Genomic DNA, 19346 nt, shown 5'->3' on the forward strand with positions numbered 1-19346 from the left:
TCTGTAGTGCATGGTGCACCAAGAAATGGCAAGGCTGGGCTGAGTGGGATTTTGTGTGCTGGGATTTTGTGTGGTTGATACTCACCTTTAAATGCCATGTGAAATACTTTAACCTGTGTGCCAGGGTTCTGTGACAGGTACTGTAGCTCATGATTGGTTTAAATTGGGATGTGCTTCTTTGGGAATATGGGTCAAGGATGCTGTTTGAACACCTCTCTACTGAATGAGATGAAGACTCGTGTCTGTAAGGCCAACATCTTCTGATTCAGTAATTGTTTTCCCCAGTTCTTTACACAAGCTCCTTGTTTTGGCAGCATGTGATGGCATTGGGACAGGGAGTTTGGTGTCAGCTCAGACAGTGGATTCCAGCAACATTGACAAGTTTGTAAACTGTACCAAGATCAATGGCAACCTTATCTTCCTTGTCACTGGGATTCATGGGTAAGTGACAAAATGTTATGTCATGGTGCCAGCTGAAACCAGTTGCATCCACCTCTTAATGATGGCTGCAGGCTTCTTTTATGCAATAGCAGATCCAGGATAAATTAGTTTTCTGCCTTCCATTGTGAAGAAAACCATTGCCTTGGTTCTTAAGATTCAACCTCTGGGAAAAGAAAGGATGGATTAATTGTTTGCACTAAAAAGAGAAAAGACAACTATGATTCTCTGGTTACTTTATGAGGTCCTCAATACTGGCTTACAACAAAGGCTGATCAGAGAATAGAAGAGAGAAAAGGAAGTTACCTTCCATGAGTTTGTTTAAATTTTGTATGGCCAGAAGAATAATATGCAGAATATAATAATAATATGCAGAGAGGCAGCCTCTCTTAGCATAGCTCGTCGTAGTCTGGGTGGCTGCCAGTACACACACATGCACAAAAGCTGCCCTCCTGTCAATCAGTTTTGAAGAATCTATTCAAGTTTCAGTTGCAGAGGCACTCAGAATTCACTGGTGTATAAATCCAGTATTTTGGTTTAAATTTTACTCATTGTAATAGGTCCTGAAAAACCTCAGAGTGTCATATGGCTCTGCTCTGGCCAAATGACCACTAAGAGGCTGGATGGAAGCCTGTTAAATCTCACAGGACAGGAAAAAATCAAATAAATGCAAGACAAGGAACTAGAGCCCATGAGCAATCTTGTGTGGATTAATCCGGTGCATTACATGAAATTTAATTTTGAGTAGGAGAACTGCTTTTGCAGGAAAAATTATATTAGCTCATTTAAAAGTCTGTTTAAATTAAAAGAAACAAACCCAACCTTGAATAAAATTGTACTTGTCTGAAAAATACCTAAATTTGGACTATAAGCAGAAAGTAAAAATATTCTGTTCTATTTTACAGAAGAGTAGGACATGTAATGTTGAAACTGTGTAGCACTTTTTGTCTCATTCTTGATGAAGAAAACTCACTTCAGCAAGCCTAAAATATGAGGGCTCTGAGTTCTGCAACACTAAATTTTTCTACAGCATGGATTACATTAGTAAAGGTTAAAAGAAGAGAAGATTTGAGAATGAGAGAAAATATCTGGATTTCTTGGAAGAGCTTTTTTAGTTAAAATTTCAATTACATTTTTCAAATCAGCAGTATGAAAGGGAAATTTAAAAAATTACACTGATTTATTTAAATTTAAATAAATTTAAATTTAAACTGAAATTTAAAAAATTACACAAGTAGCTTGTTATATAAATGGACAGTATAGAGAAACAACAATCTTATTTCCTCTTAGACTTTTACTTCACTTTTGTCACAAATTCATTTATTCACAGTGAACTGCAAATTTTAGAGTATGAATTTTTAGTGTTTTAGATTGTAGGGACTTAAAGTCTGGTTCTCTGGGGATTTGGAAGACTTTTGTTGGTGGCAGAGAATAATTTAGGTGAAATATACAGCGGATATTTTTTTGTTGTTTCCATTGGAAACTGTGCTGTTGCAATTGATCCTGTCCTATTTTTTGATCCTGTGGTTCTGTAGCCTAGTTCTTTCCTGAATGCATGAACTTCCAGTCTTTGTGAATTTGTTATAATTTATGTAAATATAGATGTATAATTATGAATGTTTTATGCACATCTATTTAAAGTCATTAAGATATACACTATTCTATAGTTTTATATGTTGATAAAACAGCAGACATGTGGCTGTTCAAGGGGTTTAAGTGTATATCTGCATCTTTAAAGCTGTTTTATCTTCAGAATTTAGAGGTGAAATTCAGCTGCCTCATGTTTATTGCAGGCAAGGATTTTTCCTTTTTTGATGGTAATGCAATTTGAAAGCAAAGTGCTGTGTTTCTGTTAGGTAGTCAAAACTTGTTATTTAGTTTTCTGAGAGCTCCACATTGTTAAAATGTGTTTGATGCCTCTGTGGCCCACTGGGCTTTTTTGTTAACATTCTCGACCTCCTTTTGTTGCTGCTCAGGGTGGTTAGAGGTGACCCCATCAGTGTGTCACCTCACAGCTTTTGAGGCCTGTCCCCAAAGACAGCCAGTTGGATCACCTGCATGTTTCAGTTCCAAGAATCACGTGTCCTGGAAAGCAGAAGGAGGAGAGGGGGAAATGCATGCTCCATATTTACTGGGGATGTTTCCTGCTCTCAGAAAACACACAAAAAATACCATAGCGTGCCATTGCAGAGGAATATTGGTTTGGTTTAAGCTTCTGGTTGACTTATTTAAATAGGGGAGGAAAGTAACGTATTTGCTAAATGGTGGCACGCTCAAAATCGAGGTCAGCTTCATCTTTTTATACTATGGCATATCTAAGCTAAAATTTTAATTTTTGGAGGTTATTTCATTTCTCATTGACAAACTTGCTTGGCAAGGATCCATACTTTTAGAGGTTCCTTGTTCTACACCTTCTAAAAAATGTGTGCCCTTTCAATGCCATGTGTCAGGAACTGCTGGCATGCTCTTAGCTTAATTTTGCTTATAGCTTGTCACTCCTTTTAGGAGCAGCTTTGTTAGTCCTGGTATATATTCCTGGAAAAAAACACTGAAAATTCATCTTTCCTTTTGCAAGGTCACTCATGGTTGTTTATAATTCTTTAGTTTTCCATAGCATAAATATTTGCCAAAACATGAATGGGTTGAGCCTTTATGTTCCTTCAAGATGAGGTGGGAGAAGTCGGACACAGACCTGCAGGAACAACAGGCTGAAGTTTGGTGCATATCCTCATAAGAGCAAAGTTTTGAGCACCTTAATGCTGTTTCCTGCATGGCATGGCTTTGAGAAGCTGATCTTTTCTTATTTAGAGTGTCACATTGTGTGATTTTAATCTTTCAGAGACCCGTATCACACGATTGCTGCCATCAATCCAGAGAAATTAAATATCTTCCAAACAGTGAGAGAGATAACAGGTAACACACTTCTGATCTCCTATAATCTGCATTAATTAATGAATTCATTCTCACTTTGCATTTAGAGTTGTCATCTGTTGGGTTTTCTGAAGAACACAAGGTACTTGTTTTCATTAAGCTCATCGTGCTGTCATTTTTATGAAAGCTTAATACAGAAAACTTCAGTATCAGTTGATTTTCACAAGTGTGCTTCCTTTAAACACAGGATGCCCATTATGGCAGATGCTAAGTGGACAAAGGATCTTTGTCCCATGTTAGCAAAGCAGGACAAGTGTTGCAAGGGAGGGAAATGTGAGGAAAATGGTGCTGAAATGAGGGAAACCGTTTCCTGCACCTGAAAGCATTTGAAAGTTCTAGTCTGCTTTTACATCTCCTCCACTTGGTGTAACAGAAGATGCTGCTGCAAGTTAGTTTTTGTAATTTAAAGACAATTGTATAATATGGTGGTGAGTGGTGTGTCCCATTTTTTGTGACTTTTCAATGGGGTCACAGAACTGGGCACTCAGTACTTTGTTTTCTTGTTTCACCATGTGGGGGACAGGGAGGGAGATACTACAGCTCTGAGTTCTCATTTGATTTCTTGATTATGTAGAGGTAGGGAAATGCAAAAAAAATGTTCTATTTCATGCACGGAAAACCCCACCAAAATGTTACATTATGACACAAAATAATTCACACACCACGTTAGATGTAAAAGAAGAGAAGAAAATAACTAAAAAAAGAGATTTTCTGACTCTGCAATATATAGAATCTTAAAAGTGACAGTGGATTGGAGGGTGAAATTGTCACCTCTCCAACCACACTGGTCAAGCTAACAGTTTATCAATTTTCTCCACTCACAAAAAAAATGTAAAACAATTATTATTTACATAAACATGTGTGAAAACTCCAGAAGAAATATGTAAACATCAGAAGGCATATAAAACTTTGAAAAGAACTTTAGAGCTCTCAAAAAAACAAGGTAACACCAAAATACCTTTGGGCATCACAGCGTGTTTGTAGCTGTGTAGGCTCAGCATGCTTCACCTCTCAAAAGTTTTTTGTGAATTTCAGCGAACCGGTGGGATTAAAAATGAAAGTAAACTCTCAATCTCTTCCTAATTAATATCAAAGATAAACTGGCACCTGGGTGAATGTTATTTACCATTCCTAAACACACTAATTGCCAGTCTCAGCCCTGCTGCTGAAGTGGAATTACCCGTTTGTAAGTATGTGTACTGCATTTCAGCCCAGTGCTGAGGCAGATCATGGGGAGCTGCCCTCTGTGGAGGTCTGTGCAGCACAACACTACTTGAGCAGAGAGTCAACAGCCCTGACCTTGGAAATCGGGACAAGTTTTCCTTCTCTTTTTTGGTGGAGATGGTGATGAGCAGCCTGAGTGTCTGCAGCTTTCCTGATTTATTTCTTTTCCTCAAGCTGGCACTGTCTTTCCTTTATAGGCTAAGCCTGTCCTAGCTCACACATGGCTGAAATAATTTGTGTTCATGTGTTTGCCTTTTTCTTCCTCAGGGTATTTGAACATACAGTCATGGCCTGAGAATATGACAGACTTCAGGGTGTTTTCTAACTTGGTTACCATCGGTGGGAGAGCTCTCTATAGGTAAGGTGTTTTACTTCTCTGTTGGTGGAATAATTTTTTATTAGTGTTCTGTGATTCTTTGTTCAGTAGCAGAGAATGAAACATCTTTTGGGAAGGACATCATAAATTGATATATTTTTTTTCCTCTGTTACCAAGGTGTTCATTATCAGTATCTTTGCTAATCAGTTGTTTATAATGGGTAATACCTTCTCAACATAATTATTTTAAAAACCAGTCTTGGTTCATGGCTGTAGCTATTACCTCATTGACTGGAACTTATATTTGTGGTTTAAAATACTTTGTGAAAAGACATAGTTTAAAAGGAAAGAATCATAGAACTTAACCTCATTATTAGGAGTTTATATGATTGTGATTAGGCATGCAGGCTCATATGCCCAAACAACAAAGTGGTTTTAAGAAGAGGTAAAAGGTGGAAGAACACTGAAATCACTGAGGCACCTTGCAGGTGAGGTGTTTGTGAGCTCTGTAGTGCCATTTTTACCAGACATGTTTCATATTTCTGTGTGGAAACTCGGATGGAGCAAATGGTTTGAAGAGAAGAAAGCATGGTGAGAAATGCTGGGGGAAGCACAAGGAGGTACCTGAGCAATTATACAGCAACCCCTGGATTCCCTCTTTGGAGATGGAGTAAATCAGGCATGGGATTCTGCTAGCATCTTAAACAGCAACCTGAGCAGAATGTGAATAGCAGTGAAACCTTGGAGTTGAATTACAGCCCTAAATTCTGTTCCAAGGCAGCATTTTTTATTTGGAACAGCTGGAAAACAATTATCATCATTAAAATACAATAACTTAAAGGATGCCCAGAAACTGGATATTGTCTTCACTAATCTTCAGGCATAAAATATGTGCAGTCATTTTTGTGTTGTGCAGACAATCATTTACTGTTCCTTTGATGAAGAAAGGTGATAACCACATCTTACAACCAAATAAAAATGAAATGTAGAAAGTGGGCTGGGAAAAAATCCATGAAAATAACAATTTCTTCCTGTATTACTTGAAATGACATTAATTTGATGCCTGACAGAAGATGTTTTAGGACATTCTCCTTAGCATATAAATTATCATAGTATTAATGCTGTTGAAAGAAAAACCTGGATTTTATTCAGTTTTCCTAACAGCACATTATCTCAAAAAAAAATCTGTTAATGGATAAAATGAAACTGCTTGAGGAGTTCTGCTGACTTACTTGGCCTAGTGCTATGAGCATCACAGCTTGTGGTATCTCACTCCTCACAGGACTCATAATTTCCTAGCCAGTAGGACTGGATGTTGACTCATAAAATAATTGTGTTATCACAAAATAAAAGTTTTCTGATCAATTCTCAGTTTTTCCAGAAAGATCATCTTGACACTTGGAACTAATTCCAGTTGGCAACTACCTACCAGATATAATAAGCTGTGCCTTCTGAAGCTAATTCCTATTCTCTCTCACTTTTGTCTTCATCCCAGTGGCCTTTCCTTGCTCATCCTAAAGCAACAGGGCATCACCTCCCTGCAGTTCCAGTCCTTGAAGCAAATCAGTGCTGGCAACATCTACATCACAGACAACAGCAATTTGTGCTACTACCACACTGTCAACTGGACCAGCCTGTTCAGCACCCCCAGCCAAAAGACAGTGATCCACAGGAACAAAAGGGCAGAGAACTGCAGTAAGTACCTGCTGCTCACTGCCACCAGCTCCATGGGCACCAGGGGAGCTGTGGTCACTTACAGCATCCAGGGATTTGGCCCAGTCTGAGCAGGAAAATGAAATTTTTTAAGGTGTGGACAAAAGAAAGGGAGCAGAGAGAGACAGCTGCTTCTTTAACATCATGGGAATGTTCCAGTTTCACAAATATGAATTCCAAAGGCTGTCAATGGAGTGTTCATGACTTTACAGCCCTTTCCTTGTTATGGAGTGGGATTAGCATCTTCTGCTTCCCCCACCCTAAGTGGCCCTATCTTAATCCAGAATGGTGCTTTTGGGGCTGTTTTAGGTCACCCAAGTTCTCCCTTTTCATATTTGACTTATGTGATAAAAAATACTACTTCAGGAAAGCTTACATGCCAGTACCTAGGCTGAGATCATAGTACTGAAAAGCCAAAGAAAGCTCTGTAGCAGGTAAAAGAACTTGTTTATATAGAAATCAGGCAGCAAATTGCATCAATACAGGCATGTTGTAGCAGCAATGCAGTTCATTTTAAGCATCTGTTAGACTGCTTGCAGGAGAGGAGATTCATTAAATTGCTGTATGTTTAAGTGATATTGCTGATTTTTGTGCCCTGACCAGCCCAAGAAGTTTGCTTTGGGTTTTTTCAAGCTGTGGTCTTATTTTTGACTTGCACTTTAGTTCTTTCTTTCTGTTGGTTTGAGGAGTTTTTGTTTGTTATTTTTTGAGGGATTTTATATCTTTTTTTTTTCCTCTCCCCTCCCTTTGAAGTGTTGTTCTGCTCTGTCTTGAGAGAGTGAATGGCTGTGCTCATCACTGTAGTGTAAGTGTGCCTTCAGTGTTAATGAAGTACAGCTGGAGCTTTGTCTCTGCTACTCAGTTACTTTTCTCATCTCTCCTACCATGGAAGAGCCACAGGAAATACAAAGTCTTGTTTGGTCGATCTCCACATGGTTTTGGTTGTGTGGCATTTTCATTATTATTATTATTAATTTTATTAGGCTATTTCTTTACATGCAAGTTAAAAAAATGGAGTTTAAGAAAATGCTGTGACTTTACTGTGACAGTGCCTGAGCATGTAGGGTTTTTCTTAAGCCCCTACATAGAAAGCCAGCTACAAAAATAGAGTATTGAAAAATAGAGGTGCTGCCAAGAAGGATGGCACATCTGCCCAGGGATGCAGCAGTGCTGTTTGCTTTCCCTGCCAGTGTAACAGGATCACGTGGTAGGAACCACCTAGTCTGCACTAGTGCTCTAGCAACAACTGTGTTTTGTATGGCATGAAGAAAGAATTAGCCCTTCTGAAATCTCCCATATGGAATTTTTGGGCTGACAGAAGAGAAGAAGGAAGAAACTCAAGGTTTTGTGGACTGTGAAAGAGTCACTAAGGTCACTGAGTAGGTCCCATCTTGCCAGGAGATACATGAATTTGGGAACCTTCTGGAGAGCACAGGTTTCCTTCTGACCAGATGAAAAACTGCTTACTATGGCAGAAAAATCATGCTCTGATGTTTTCTTTACACCAGATTGGCTCTAGCTGTCTGAATATCATGCAGTATTTAATGAAAGAACAATCAACTTTCCTTCATTCCCAGACATATAAAAGGAAATGAAGCAGTTATAAGGTGGAGCAGAGGCCTCATGTCTCATATAGTAATGATTCCTCTTTGCTTCAAGCTTTCTGTATCCTCCCTCCTCTGTAACATGTTAGGAGACAGTGGGAAATTACTCAGGTGAATTTTGTAAGGTGCTTTTCCCCTTCATGGAGTAGTGTCCCATTTGTTTCACTGGTTTTGAGAGCTTTGGGACACAGCTGAACACAGCAGTTTGGAACATCATCTAGCATTAGTTGTCAGGGCTCCTTTGTCAAATACCTCTTTGCCCTTTCCTGGGATCACTCAGTTAGAATCCCTTTGAAGCTGCCACAACTACTGAAACATGAGATTCCAGAGCAAATGGAAACTTGGATCTGCTGTCACATCATCTCTCACATGGAATATCTTGTCACTACATTTGCACACAAAGAGAAAATGTAAACTTCATTTCACCTCTAGCTTGGTGAGGATTTGTTACAATAGACACGTATCATTTTCCAGGAAGAAAAATACTCCTAAAGACATTTTAGGAGATTTAACACTGTGGGAATCTTAAAGAGGAAAACAAATCCCATTCATTTACTTTTTAAGCAGTCACAACATAAGCTCCAGTACCAAGGGGCTAGTTTTAAAAATGGACTCTGACCTGTGCTCATTAAATGGGCAGTGTATAATGAACATCAGCCAGGGGTCAAGTGGCTTCAACTGGGAGGCAGCACAGGAACAGTGGCTTTTTCTCTCCAGTTGGAAGGCAGTGCAATCCCAACAGGAGCAGTGGATTCTTCTCTCCAGTTGGGAGGCAGTGCAATCCCAACAGGAGCAGTGGATTCTCCTCTCCAGTTGGGAGGCAGTGCAATCCCAACAGGAGCAGTGGATTCTCCTCTCCAGTTGGGAGGCAGTGCAATCCCAACAGGAGCAGTGGATTCTTCTCTCCAATTGGGAGGCAGTGCAGTGGTGTCCTCCCTTTGTGTATCTGTGTGAGTGAATTATTAATGCTTTGTGCCATTTTGAGAGCCAGCATTAGCTGAGAAGAGTTTTGCTGCTGCTTCAGCTCTGCCTGTCAGCCAGCACCTCTCTGGGGTTTAATGGCTTCTGCTGCAGGTTGGGTGTCTCACTAAACTCTGCAGGATCACCTGGGGAAAGGCAGCACTGGCCCATGGAGCCAGATGCCATTCTCCAGCACCCTTTGGAGCATCTGAGGGGATTGAGTCTTTCATTAGTGAATTTGCAGACACAACACTAAGCTGGAGCGTGTGTCCATCTGCTGGAGGGCAGGAGGGCTCTGCAGGGAGACCTGGAATGTTGGATGGATGGGCAGAGTCCAGTGGGATGAAATTTAACAATCCAAATGCCAAGTCCTGCATTTTGGCCACAATATCCCCCTGCAGTGCTCTAGGCTGGGGACAGAGGGGCTGGACAGTGCCCAGGCAGAAAGGGACCTGGGGGTACTGGCTGAACATGAGCCAGCAGTGTGCCCTGGTGGCCAAAAGGCCAATGGCTCCTGGCCTGGATCAGGAATGGTGTGGCCAGCAGGAGCAGGGAGCTCATTCTGCCCCTGGACTGGGCACTGGTGAGGGCACACCTCGAGTGCTGTGCCCAGCTCTGGCCCCTCAGTTTGGGAAGGACGTTGAGACACTCGAACGTGTCCAGAGGAGGCAACGAGGCTGGAGAGGGGCTGGGAACACAAACCCTGTGAGGAACCACTGAGGGAGCTGGGGGTGCTCAGCCTGGAGAAAAGGAGACTCAGAGGTGACCTTGGCACTCTCTACAGCTCCTGAAAGGTGGCTGTGCTCAGGTGGGGTTGGGCTCTTTGTCCAGGCAGCACTGACAGAACCAGAGGACACAGCCTCAAGCTGCACCAAGGGAAATATAGGCTTAGGAAAATATAGGCTTAGGAAAAAGTTTTTTACAGAAAGAATGATAAAGTTCTGGAATGGCCTATCCAGGGAGGTGGTGGAGTCACTATCCCTGGATGTGTTAAAAAAAGATTGGATGTGGCACTGGGTGCCAGGGTTTGGTTGAGGTGCTGGGGCTGGGTTGGACTTGATGGTCTTTAAGGTCTCTTCCAACCTGGTGATTCTGTGAATCTGTCATTTCCAGGATAGGCCAGACTGGGGTTTAGGAGAGTTTTCCCTGCACCTTCCACTGCCTGACAGTTGGGATCTGAGGGTGAGCCTCCAGGGTTTCCATTTCTGCCTTTCCCTTATTTTGCCTGTTCTGGACACTGATCCTGCAGATGTTTGGGCACATGCCCATGCCTCTTGAGTGCCAAATGAGCCTCACCAGAATAGGGAAGGAGATGTGTAAATAAATGTTTGGAGGATCAGAATCCATGCTGTGTGGCAGAAATACTGTTTGCTTGCATGGTAACCAGCAGGGTGTGACTCGTTAATTAAAATATCCACCAAAGTTTTTTTGTTTTTTTTTTTTCACATGGCTTTCATTCAAGAAACCAGTCTAAAAATATTAGTTATTCCAGGTACTCACAGGTATTTATTATTACTTCTTTGTGTATTTTGAGCCACTATTAGCTTGGAGTTTTTTTTCCTTTCTAACCAGTTATAGTTAATGGCTTAAAGCAAATTACAGCAAACTTTTTCTGTCAATATGTAGCTTTTCTGAAAACTCATGTAAGAGCTACCAAGATCTTCTAGCCACCAATATATTTAAGAGACTTTTATGACCTGTCACAATGTGATGTCTTTTCCATGCCATTTAATGCTGTATGTTCAGCTGACTCTACATCAGTGAGGAAATACTCAGAAGTTACAGGAGGAGGAAAATTTTTGTGGTGAAGTTTGGTCTGTGTTAATGCTTCATCTTTGAGATAATACTGGCATGGTAGAGTTTGGGAAAACTCTGAGATCATATATATACATTATATATACATACACACATATATATATATGTGTGTGTGTGTGTATATATATATATATGTATGTATGTAAATAACAATTTTTTTCCAATTAAGAAGACAACAGACTTCAGCCAGTGGAAAATGCTACATTTTCCAGCATGCAAAATGTACTTCATATTCCTCATAGCCTCAATTACTTAATTTTGCTATTTACACCACTTCTTAACAATGTTAAAATAGTCCCCTAATCTTTCACTGCCTTCAAGATGGAGTTCTTTTTTTTTTTTTAATAGATTAAAAGCCTAGGCAGACTTCTGCTTTTTGTAGAATACTGAAAATACAGGAGCAAAATATATGGGTGTGTGTGTTTTTAATTAAATAAAAAAAGAAATCCATAAACCCCCAGGATATTGTAGTGCTTTGTGTTGTCTTTCTAAGATGGTGCCATGCAGGGCCAGAAAGGGGGTGTACATGGAAGGGATGTGACCTCTCCCTTCTCCACTTCCCTGCTCACTTTCAGGGATAGAAATGTCACTGTCCAAGCTCATGTGCACAGGGAATGGAACAAACCACCAAGGAGAGGGTAGGTAGATTTTAACTTTGCTCTGTGCTGAAGTGAAAATCTGCCTTTTTTTTTTTTTTTTTTTTTTTTTAATGGAACAGTCAGAGGTGAGTCATGTGAAATATGAGTGCACACAAAACAAATGCAGGAAAAAAATGTTCTTTTATCCAAAGTTACTTGAACAATTCGCTCAGCTTTAGTGACACCTGCAGTGTAAGGTGAAACCCTTCTAGGCAAAGGTTGTTAGAGATGTGATTATTATAAATTATATCAATCTAGCCACCAATTAACAACTTGAAGAAATGATTACATTCATTATCAGGCATGATGTAAAGCTAATTGAAGTCTGCAGGAGTTTTTCTATTCAGTTTATGGAGCTTTGGATCAGGCCCAGAAGCATATAGCCAAATAAAAATAATTTTTCTTTTTTAGTAGGTAATTTTCTCGTGTTCTGTTTAGATTGGGGAAACACACTGACCCTTTCTGTTTCTAATCTATGTGGCCCCATTAATAAAGAATGAGCCCTTCTCCTAAAACTCCTGAAAAAATCCAGTTTCTGCCAAGAACATTATTGTTATTTCTTTACATATAAGGCCATGGAGTTGCAAAATAATGTGTCAAAAATTGAAATGTTTCTTTAGCCATCCCCACAATTAAAGAAGAGAAAGGCGAGAGAAATGAGTTTTTAGAAGTTGTCAAAACAACCACTCCCTCCTTGCCAAGATTCTTTTATGAAACCATTTCAGGAGGAAATCATGATTTTTTTTGTTTCTGTTACTTTTTTCATAAGACTACAGGCACTGTGTTGGCTACATTTCAATGGGGTAATCATGATTTTCTGCATTGAAAAGCTCTCTTTTTATTTGTATACAGTTACTCACTGTATTTTTGGAACTATCTTGTAATAATATCCCTTGTTATTTGGACAGATATTTTAGTGAAATACTCTGTCCGTGCAAATAAATTCTGATCCCAGAGTAGTTTGAAGGGTGAGAAGAGAGAAAAGAAAGGAAATTATTAGTAGTAAATCACAATTTCAAGTTACAAAGATGATGAGAAAGCAAAGAGGGAACTGCCTTTCTCTGATGAGTATGGAAAACAAAATCAGAAGAGCTAGCAATAGTCTTAAAATTAAAAATGAGAAATAAAGGGATCTTCAAACCAGGTTAAGTTTTTCTTTGTTGCATGACAAAGATTTAAAATGAGTCATTGATTAGAAAACAAAAACTATATGAAGCTATGTAAAAAGTTTGTTTCATTGTAACTAGGATATTTTCTGGTTTTTTGTTTTTATTTGCAGGTTCAGGCAGTGGCAGCATAGTGGAACTACTGACATCTGATAGTTATTATAAATATGTTTCTCTGCTTAAAAGGAAGTCAGGTTAGGGCAGGAATGAGAAGCTGAATTTTGTGTCTGTGCTCCTCCTGGCTGTGCTGGTCTGGCTCATTTGACTGCAGCAGCAGAGCTCAGGGAAGGAGGACAAAGCATCTCTCTGAAATGGCCCCCTGAGTCCCTCTTGCTGTGCTGGAATCTGTGATAATTAATACACTTTAGAGCATACTGAGCACCTGGAATGATTCTTAAATGAAATAACTTTGTATTTGGCTGTACCTGGTTTGAGCTTTGAGGTAAAAGAAAAACCAAAAAGATACTTCTGAATACCTTTTGGATGTTGGCATTAAAAATTATATGTGATACAGAAAGGAAAAAAAAAAACTAAATCCCAACCTTGATAAAACATGTTCAGGCTTCTCATGCCTGAGGTTATTTGTGGTGTATTGAGTAAGAAAGTATTGGAGAGGATGGTAGAACTCAATCAGCACACCTTCTTTTCATTTATTATTCCTCTTATGTTGTTTCTGATGGTTTAAAAAGCAAACAAGTGTCTGTATTGTTGCCATCTCTGATATTTCAGGTCCTTGCTGGGTTTAATTTACTCAGTCCAGTGTGTAATCCATTTGTGTAAATCATTGCATTGTGCAAAAATAAATTCAAATAATTTCTGTCCTTTCACATGCCAGGGTTAGGTTGAAAGTGCATGCAGATTTCCTTCAGATGCTGGAGAAATAATGTGTTTCCTTTTGCTCTTTGCTTATTTTCTCCATCTGCCACATCATCTAGATATTTACACAGAGAATGATTTATATAAAATAGAAATACAGACTGACACTGTTTGAAACAAACTTTCCCTCTAGCACTTAGTTCATTGTGTATTTTCGTGTGGGCTTGAGGGTTTTAATATAAAGACTCTTTGGCTCTTCAGGTGCTTTTGCGATAAATAATTTTAAAAATCTTAATTAATGGGGTCTTTCCTTCAATTATTTTCCTGCTGTCCATAAGTTTTCTTTCAGGGAGTCCTCAATTCATAGGTACCATTTTATATTTTCGCTTAATAGAACTTTAGTGGACTCAGACAGTTGATTTTTTGAATCCTTTAAATTTTTGGCATTTACCGTGTCATGTGTCAGGGAATTTTACAGGTTGATCTTTACTTTCTGTGAAGAAAAATCTCAGATTTTAACCCTATTGGATTCCTGTCTCTTTGAATGCCCATGAGGGACTGGGAAGAAGCAGTGAACAATTGTTTCATGCTTACTCACCTCCTCCTTGCCATTCAGGATTTTAGAAGCTTTAATCAAGTCCTTTCTCCCCCACCTCTCTGGTTATTCCTGGTTTAGCAGCTCTTCTCTGATTTTGATCACCCTTGCAGCACTCTCTTAAATCTTTTTCCTGCTCAGTTTTTTCTGAAAGGAGCAGACCAGGAGTGTGTACAACATTCCAGCTGAGTGCTTTGTGTATTTGTGTTGTGGCACAATTGTGATTTGATGCTTTTTTTCAGTCCTGTGATTTGTGGAAAAAACTTTATATAAAAAACTTGTAAAAGTTGTGAAGTAGCTATATATTTTTATGTAGTGCTGGGTGCATGCAGGATAGTACTTTAAAGAACATGTGCACTCTCTGGGAGTCTAGTTTTGTTTTTTGTCTCTTAATTTGTTGTATATGTATTAAGTTTCACAATAGATTCATATTTATATTATACATATTTTATATTTTATATTCAATTTATATTTTGTATATAAACATAATATATATAATATAAACAATAAATAAGAAATATAATTAGCTATACATACATTATTATAAATAAATATATACAATAAATATATGAATATAAGCTATATCTATTTTATATAAATATAATATAAACTTATATTTAATTTCTCTTATTTTATATTTATTTACTAATTTCACATTACCATTTGTTCTTATCAGTTCTTATACAGAGAGTGCTCTTTGGTTGTCTGTTTTCTGTAGTTTCAGTTTTGGTTTGCTTTTTGTTTCAAGGTCTAAGGGGCTCTTCTTAACTTCTTCCAATTTGGAAGTTTACATTCTTTTTATTTCGTCTGAGGTAGTTTTGTAAGTTACAGGTTTTTCACGAGTACAGTAAATTAATTAGACTAAACAAGTTAAACAATTCAAAACAGCACGCTTCACTTAAATCTGAAATGGATTTCTAACCTAGGTGAATTCTTAACTTCATGTCTCACCTGCTCCTGGGAAATGGGGACACCCCAGTTACTGTGACATTCACATTCTCTGGACAGAGAGACATAATTCTGTCTCTCAGGAAAAGCACTGAGAGAAGAAGATAAAACAATCTTTATCTCTGCTCCTTTGCTTTCCCCATGTGGAATGTGGTATGGAGATTGTTTACCTGCAGTGATTGCTGGGGTGGATTCTGGTGAAGGTTGTTTGGGTTCAGTGACCAATGGGATCCAGCTGTGGCTCAGGCTCTCAGCAGAGAGTCACGAGTTTGTTAGTTAGATAGGTGAGTAAGAAGTGAGTATGTAGAATAGGATAGTCTCTCTTTAAATAGTATATTAATGTAATACAGTATAGTTTTAATAAAGCTATCCTTCAGCCTTCTGATCTGGAGCCAGACATCATCATTTCTTCTCTGAGCAGGGTTCACCGCATTTTACTATAGGTTACGTTTCCGAGCGCGCCGGGATGCTGCCGGAATGTTTTCCCCTGGCTTTGGGAGGGCTGTGTGCATTCCTGACAGCGCCCCTGTCTCCACAGCTGCTGATGGGATGGTGTGCAATGAGCTGTGCTCCAGTGACGGCTGCTGGGGGCCAGGGCCAGACCAGTGCCTGTCCTGCAAGCGCTTCATCCGGGGCAGGACCTGCATAGACTCCTGCAACCTCTACGACGGGTAAGACACTCCCCTTGGGCTTCTCCCCAAAGCTGCTAATTAGCATTGTTGAGGGCTTCAATGAGCAAGCCATTTTGGGTTTGCATTAATCAGTATCTGGCTCTATTGCCAATATTACTGATTTTGGGTGAAAAGTGTCATGGGGTAAGATTTAAGAATTTCTAAATCTGAACTTGTGTGGAACACTTTCCCTGGTATTCTGCTGACTAAAGTTTTCATGCAGCATCATCACCTTGCACCTTTTGCATTGCTGGTAATGTGGACAAATTGATTTAGGTGAAAAGTTACAGAAAAACCCTCATAATTTTTCCCTATTTGTTGCCCTTATTCAGAACCATACAATTAAGTTTTTTCAGATGAGTTGGATTCAGGCATCTGATAAAGAAATTCTCTAAATAAGGACCCCAAAGTAGAAAAACGCACACTCTTTTTCATAATGCACTGTGTAATTAATTGTACACAGAAATACAAATTTAAAAACCCAACAGGAGTTCTTGCCCCTTTTCCTATTGCTGTTTATCCTGGGAGAATACCTCCACAACACAAGGTGGTTGAATCTGCCTTCTGACATAAGGATAAAGCTGAACTGAGCCAAATGAACTCCCACAAATGCATGAAAATATTCTCAACTTTTCCATCTGGAGAAGACTTGCAAAAAATACTTTGTCAGAGCACAATTTTATGTGCTTAAAAGCTCCTCTTCTCTCCTCCCCCTTCACCCCCCAATAAGGAGAGTTGCAGACCCCAATTGTGTTTTCAGTGCACTGGAATAAGTTGGTTCCCCCTTGGTGTCTTTTGCTGCCATGGAGCCTTGTCACAGTAACTCAGTTACTGATTGAGACAGAGTTAGACAGAGACTCAGTATGTTCTGTTCTGTTCTCTATCCATCAGTGAATGGCATTTACACTTTCCACAGGCTCAGTTCTGTCCTCAATATGTGAAAATATTTATAACCTGGGCTAAGGAAGAATTTTTTTGTTTGTGGGAGAGCTCTGCATGTTGATGTTGTAGGGCAGCAACAGGGTGGGGTCAGGCTGTATTTGACATCTCTTTTAGTCCTCAGCAGGAAAAATCTGCTCCCAGAGCCAGGGAAGGGTGAGCTCCCCTGCAGCACTCAAATGAGGTTTTCTTCAGCTCCATCCTGATATCCTCAGCAATCCTAATGGCTGTAGAGGAATGGAGGGTGAGCAGTGACCACCTGAGCTCAGAGCCTTTACCTGGATATTTCTGGAGACCCCAACATGAGTGTGCAGCACATCTGTAGCTGGTTAATGCAAATATTGTAATTAAAAAATGCAGCAAGATAGAATCCCCCCTGAAAGCTTGGCTTGGTCCACTCTGAGCCTCCTCCACAGATTCAGTCTGTCTTTAGTGGGAGAGAAACAACTTGCTCAGATGTGAATTCATCTTGGCCTAGAAGAAGGTGGGATGGATTGTGTTGGGAGAGTGCTGGAGGTTTGTAGTGAGGGATAAATGGCAGCTGAAATGTTTGAAGGAAGAAATTCAACCTGCCATCACTACCTTTTTTCCCCCTTAAAAGTGGTTAAAAAAAGTCTCTTGGGTGGTAGTTTCTTGTGGATCCATGAAATAAATGAGTAAAAGGATTTGTTTTGACATTTTATAGATTGAGACCTCAGTCCAGCATTATTGCTGAAAACATTATGAGCCTTTTGGAGCACGGGCTTTAAAACATGTGTTCATAGAGCCCTACATGCAACAAAGGCAACTCTGTCATCACTGCTCACATGTGACAAGTGGCTTCCTGAATCTGAGCCACAATCCTGTAGGTGAAATTCAAGAAGCCAGCAGTTTTGTCCTTTTAATGAAGTCTGTATTTCTGAATGAGAGGAAGGCCTTCACTATAGTTTTATGTTGGTGAGGAAGGTGTCTCTGCTTCACATGGCTGTGGATGAGGCGGTGGCTCTGACAGGCTGCTGGCCTCAGTGCCCCTGAGATCACTTCCATCAGGTGAAGACCCAGCCAGGTGAGCTCAGTTTTGGCATGGAGTCAGATTTCTCCTAACCTGCCTGCGAAATATTTCCTCAGGGAATTCCGAGAGTTTGCAAATGGCTCTGTGTGTGTGGAGTGTGATCCCCAGTGTGAGAAGATGGAGGAAAACATGATCACCTGCTACGGGCCGGTAAGGACAGAGTCTGGTGTGTTTGTAGGGGTTTGGTTGGTTTGTTATGGTTCAGGGTAACTTGCAAAAATGTGCTGAAGGGCAGGGTTTTCCTGCTTACAGACTTTAAAGCAGCTACCTAAAATTGGTGAAATGAAAAACATCCTTCCCTGTGTGTAGGGAAGGAATTCTGCTCCTGCTAAATTGGTGCTGGGATCTGCCTTGGATCTGCCTCCTTAAGAAAGTGATTTTAAAAGTTTTCCTTTTCTTTTCAAGTTGTCTTAATGCTTTAGTGGTACAGATGCACACAATTTTTACAGATAGACAGCATGCAGTTGGGATTTGAGTGCCCTCTTTTATCCCTATTTTCATTCTTTATACACCCCCCCCCCCAAAAAAAAAGTGGGGGAATTTGATTTGTCCTCAGTCCCTCAGTTTAAACAATATGCTGGGAAGTTTTTTGTATTTAGATAACCTTTAAGTTCTTTTGATAGATAACGTTTTTCATGCATCCTAAATGATGGTTAACTCTGTCTCACCTTTATAATGACCAGTAACTTTTCTTTCAAAGATTATTGCTCATTTGGGAGGTTAAAGTTGTCTCTGTCTTCTAGTTTTCTGTGTATTGCCAAGATTAAAAGTCACGAGTATGCTGGAAATGAGGAGCTGTATTTTAGGCTCTTCGTAATTGAAAAAATATAACCTGTAATTTATTTCCTTATTTCTGTGACTTACTGAATGAAACAAAAAGAAAAACGTCATATTTTTTCTTACAATACTGTGTTTTTCTGCAATACAGCCATAAGGCAAGAAGCTAGTGTTTCAAGTGTTCAGCCTTTCATGAAAATTTGGATTTGTAGCAGGCCTTATGGACATAAAATCCTAGGCCAATGATCAACTTGGACACCAGATTTAGTTACACACTGCCTTATCATCACAGCTTTAAAATTTTACTTTTACATTGTCCAGGAGTCTTGGTTTGTTGTTCTTAACAATTTGGTCTTCATATGTATTAAGAAGAAGGAGGACTTTGTAGTTGTTTATATTGTGTAATGAAGGACCTTGTAGCCCTTCATTCTTGCTGTGACCAGATGCCATGTGCAGAGTGCTTGTGGAAAGTAGTTTTGGGGTGCAGAGGTAGGAGATCCCACTGAAGGCTTTGCAAAGGTGGTTCAGTACTGAACAGCGTAGCAGGAAGTTTCTCAGCTTTAAAGTGGGCACTAACTTCACTGCATTAAGCACACCAATAATATTAAGAAGCTGGTATTTAGTCTTGCACTCTACAGAAGAAGCTAATGGCCAAAAGCAGCAGGGTTTATCTGTCTGCTGCTCCCTAACAGAGGCTGGAACCATGCAGGTGATTCAGTGATCCTTGGGAAGAGAAGCTGCTGC

The 19346-nt window shown here is 39.7% G+C and overlaps 1 protein-coding gene across 2 annotated transcripts in view; it reads left to right on the forward strand.

The window, feature by feature from the left end:
- Window positions 1-19346, forward strand: part of ERBB4 (erb-b2 receptor tyrosine kinase 4) — a 581304-nt gene that overhangs the window by 421519 nt on the left and 140439 nt on the right. For both annotated transcript variants that reach the window (XM_053947445.1, XM_053947444.1), the window contains exons 9-14: window positions 315-441; window positions 3278-3351; window positions 4861-4951; window positions 6405-6604; window positions 15703-15835; window positions 17882-17975. In XM_053947445.1, the coding sequence (XP_053803420.1) occupies window positions 315-441; window positions 3278-3351; window positions 4861-4951; window positions 6405-6604; window positions 15703-15835; window positions 17882-17975 (719 nt within the window). The remainder of the gene's footprint in view (window positions 1-314; window positions 442-3277; window positions 3352-4860; window positions 4952-6404; window positions 6605-15702; window positions 15836-17881; window positions 17976-19346) is intronic.

The sequence above is a fragment of the Vidua chalybeata genome, chromosome 7, assembly GCF_026979565.1.
Source record: "Vidua chalybeata isolate OUT-0048 chromosome 7, bVidCha1 merged haplotype, whole genome shotgun sequence".
NCBI lineage: Eukaryota > Metazoa > Chordata > Aves > Passeriformes > Viduidae > Vidua > Vidua chalybeata.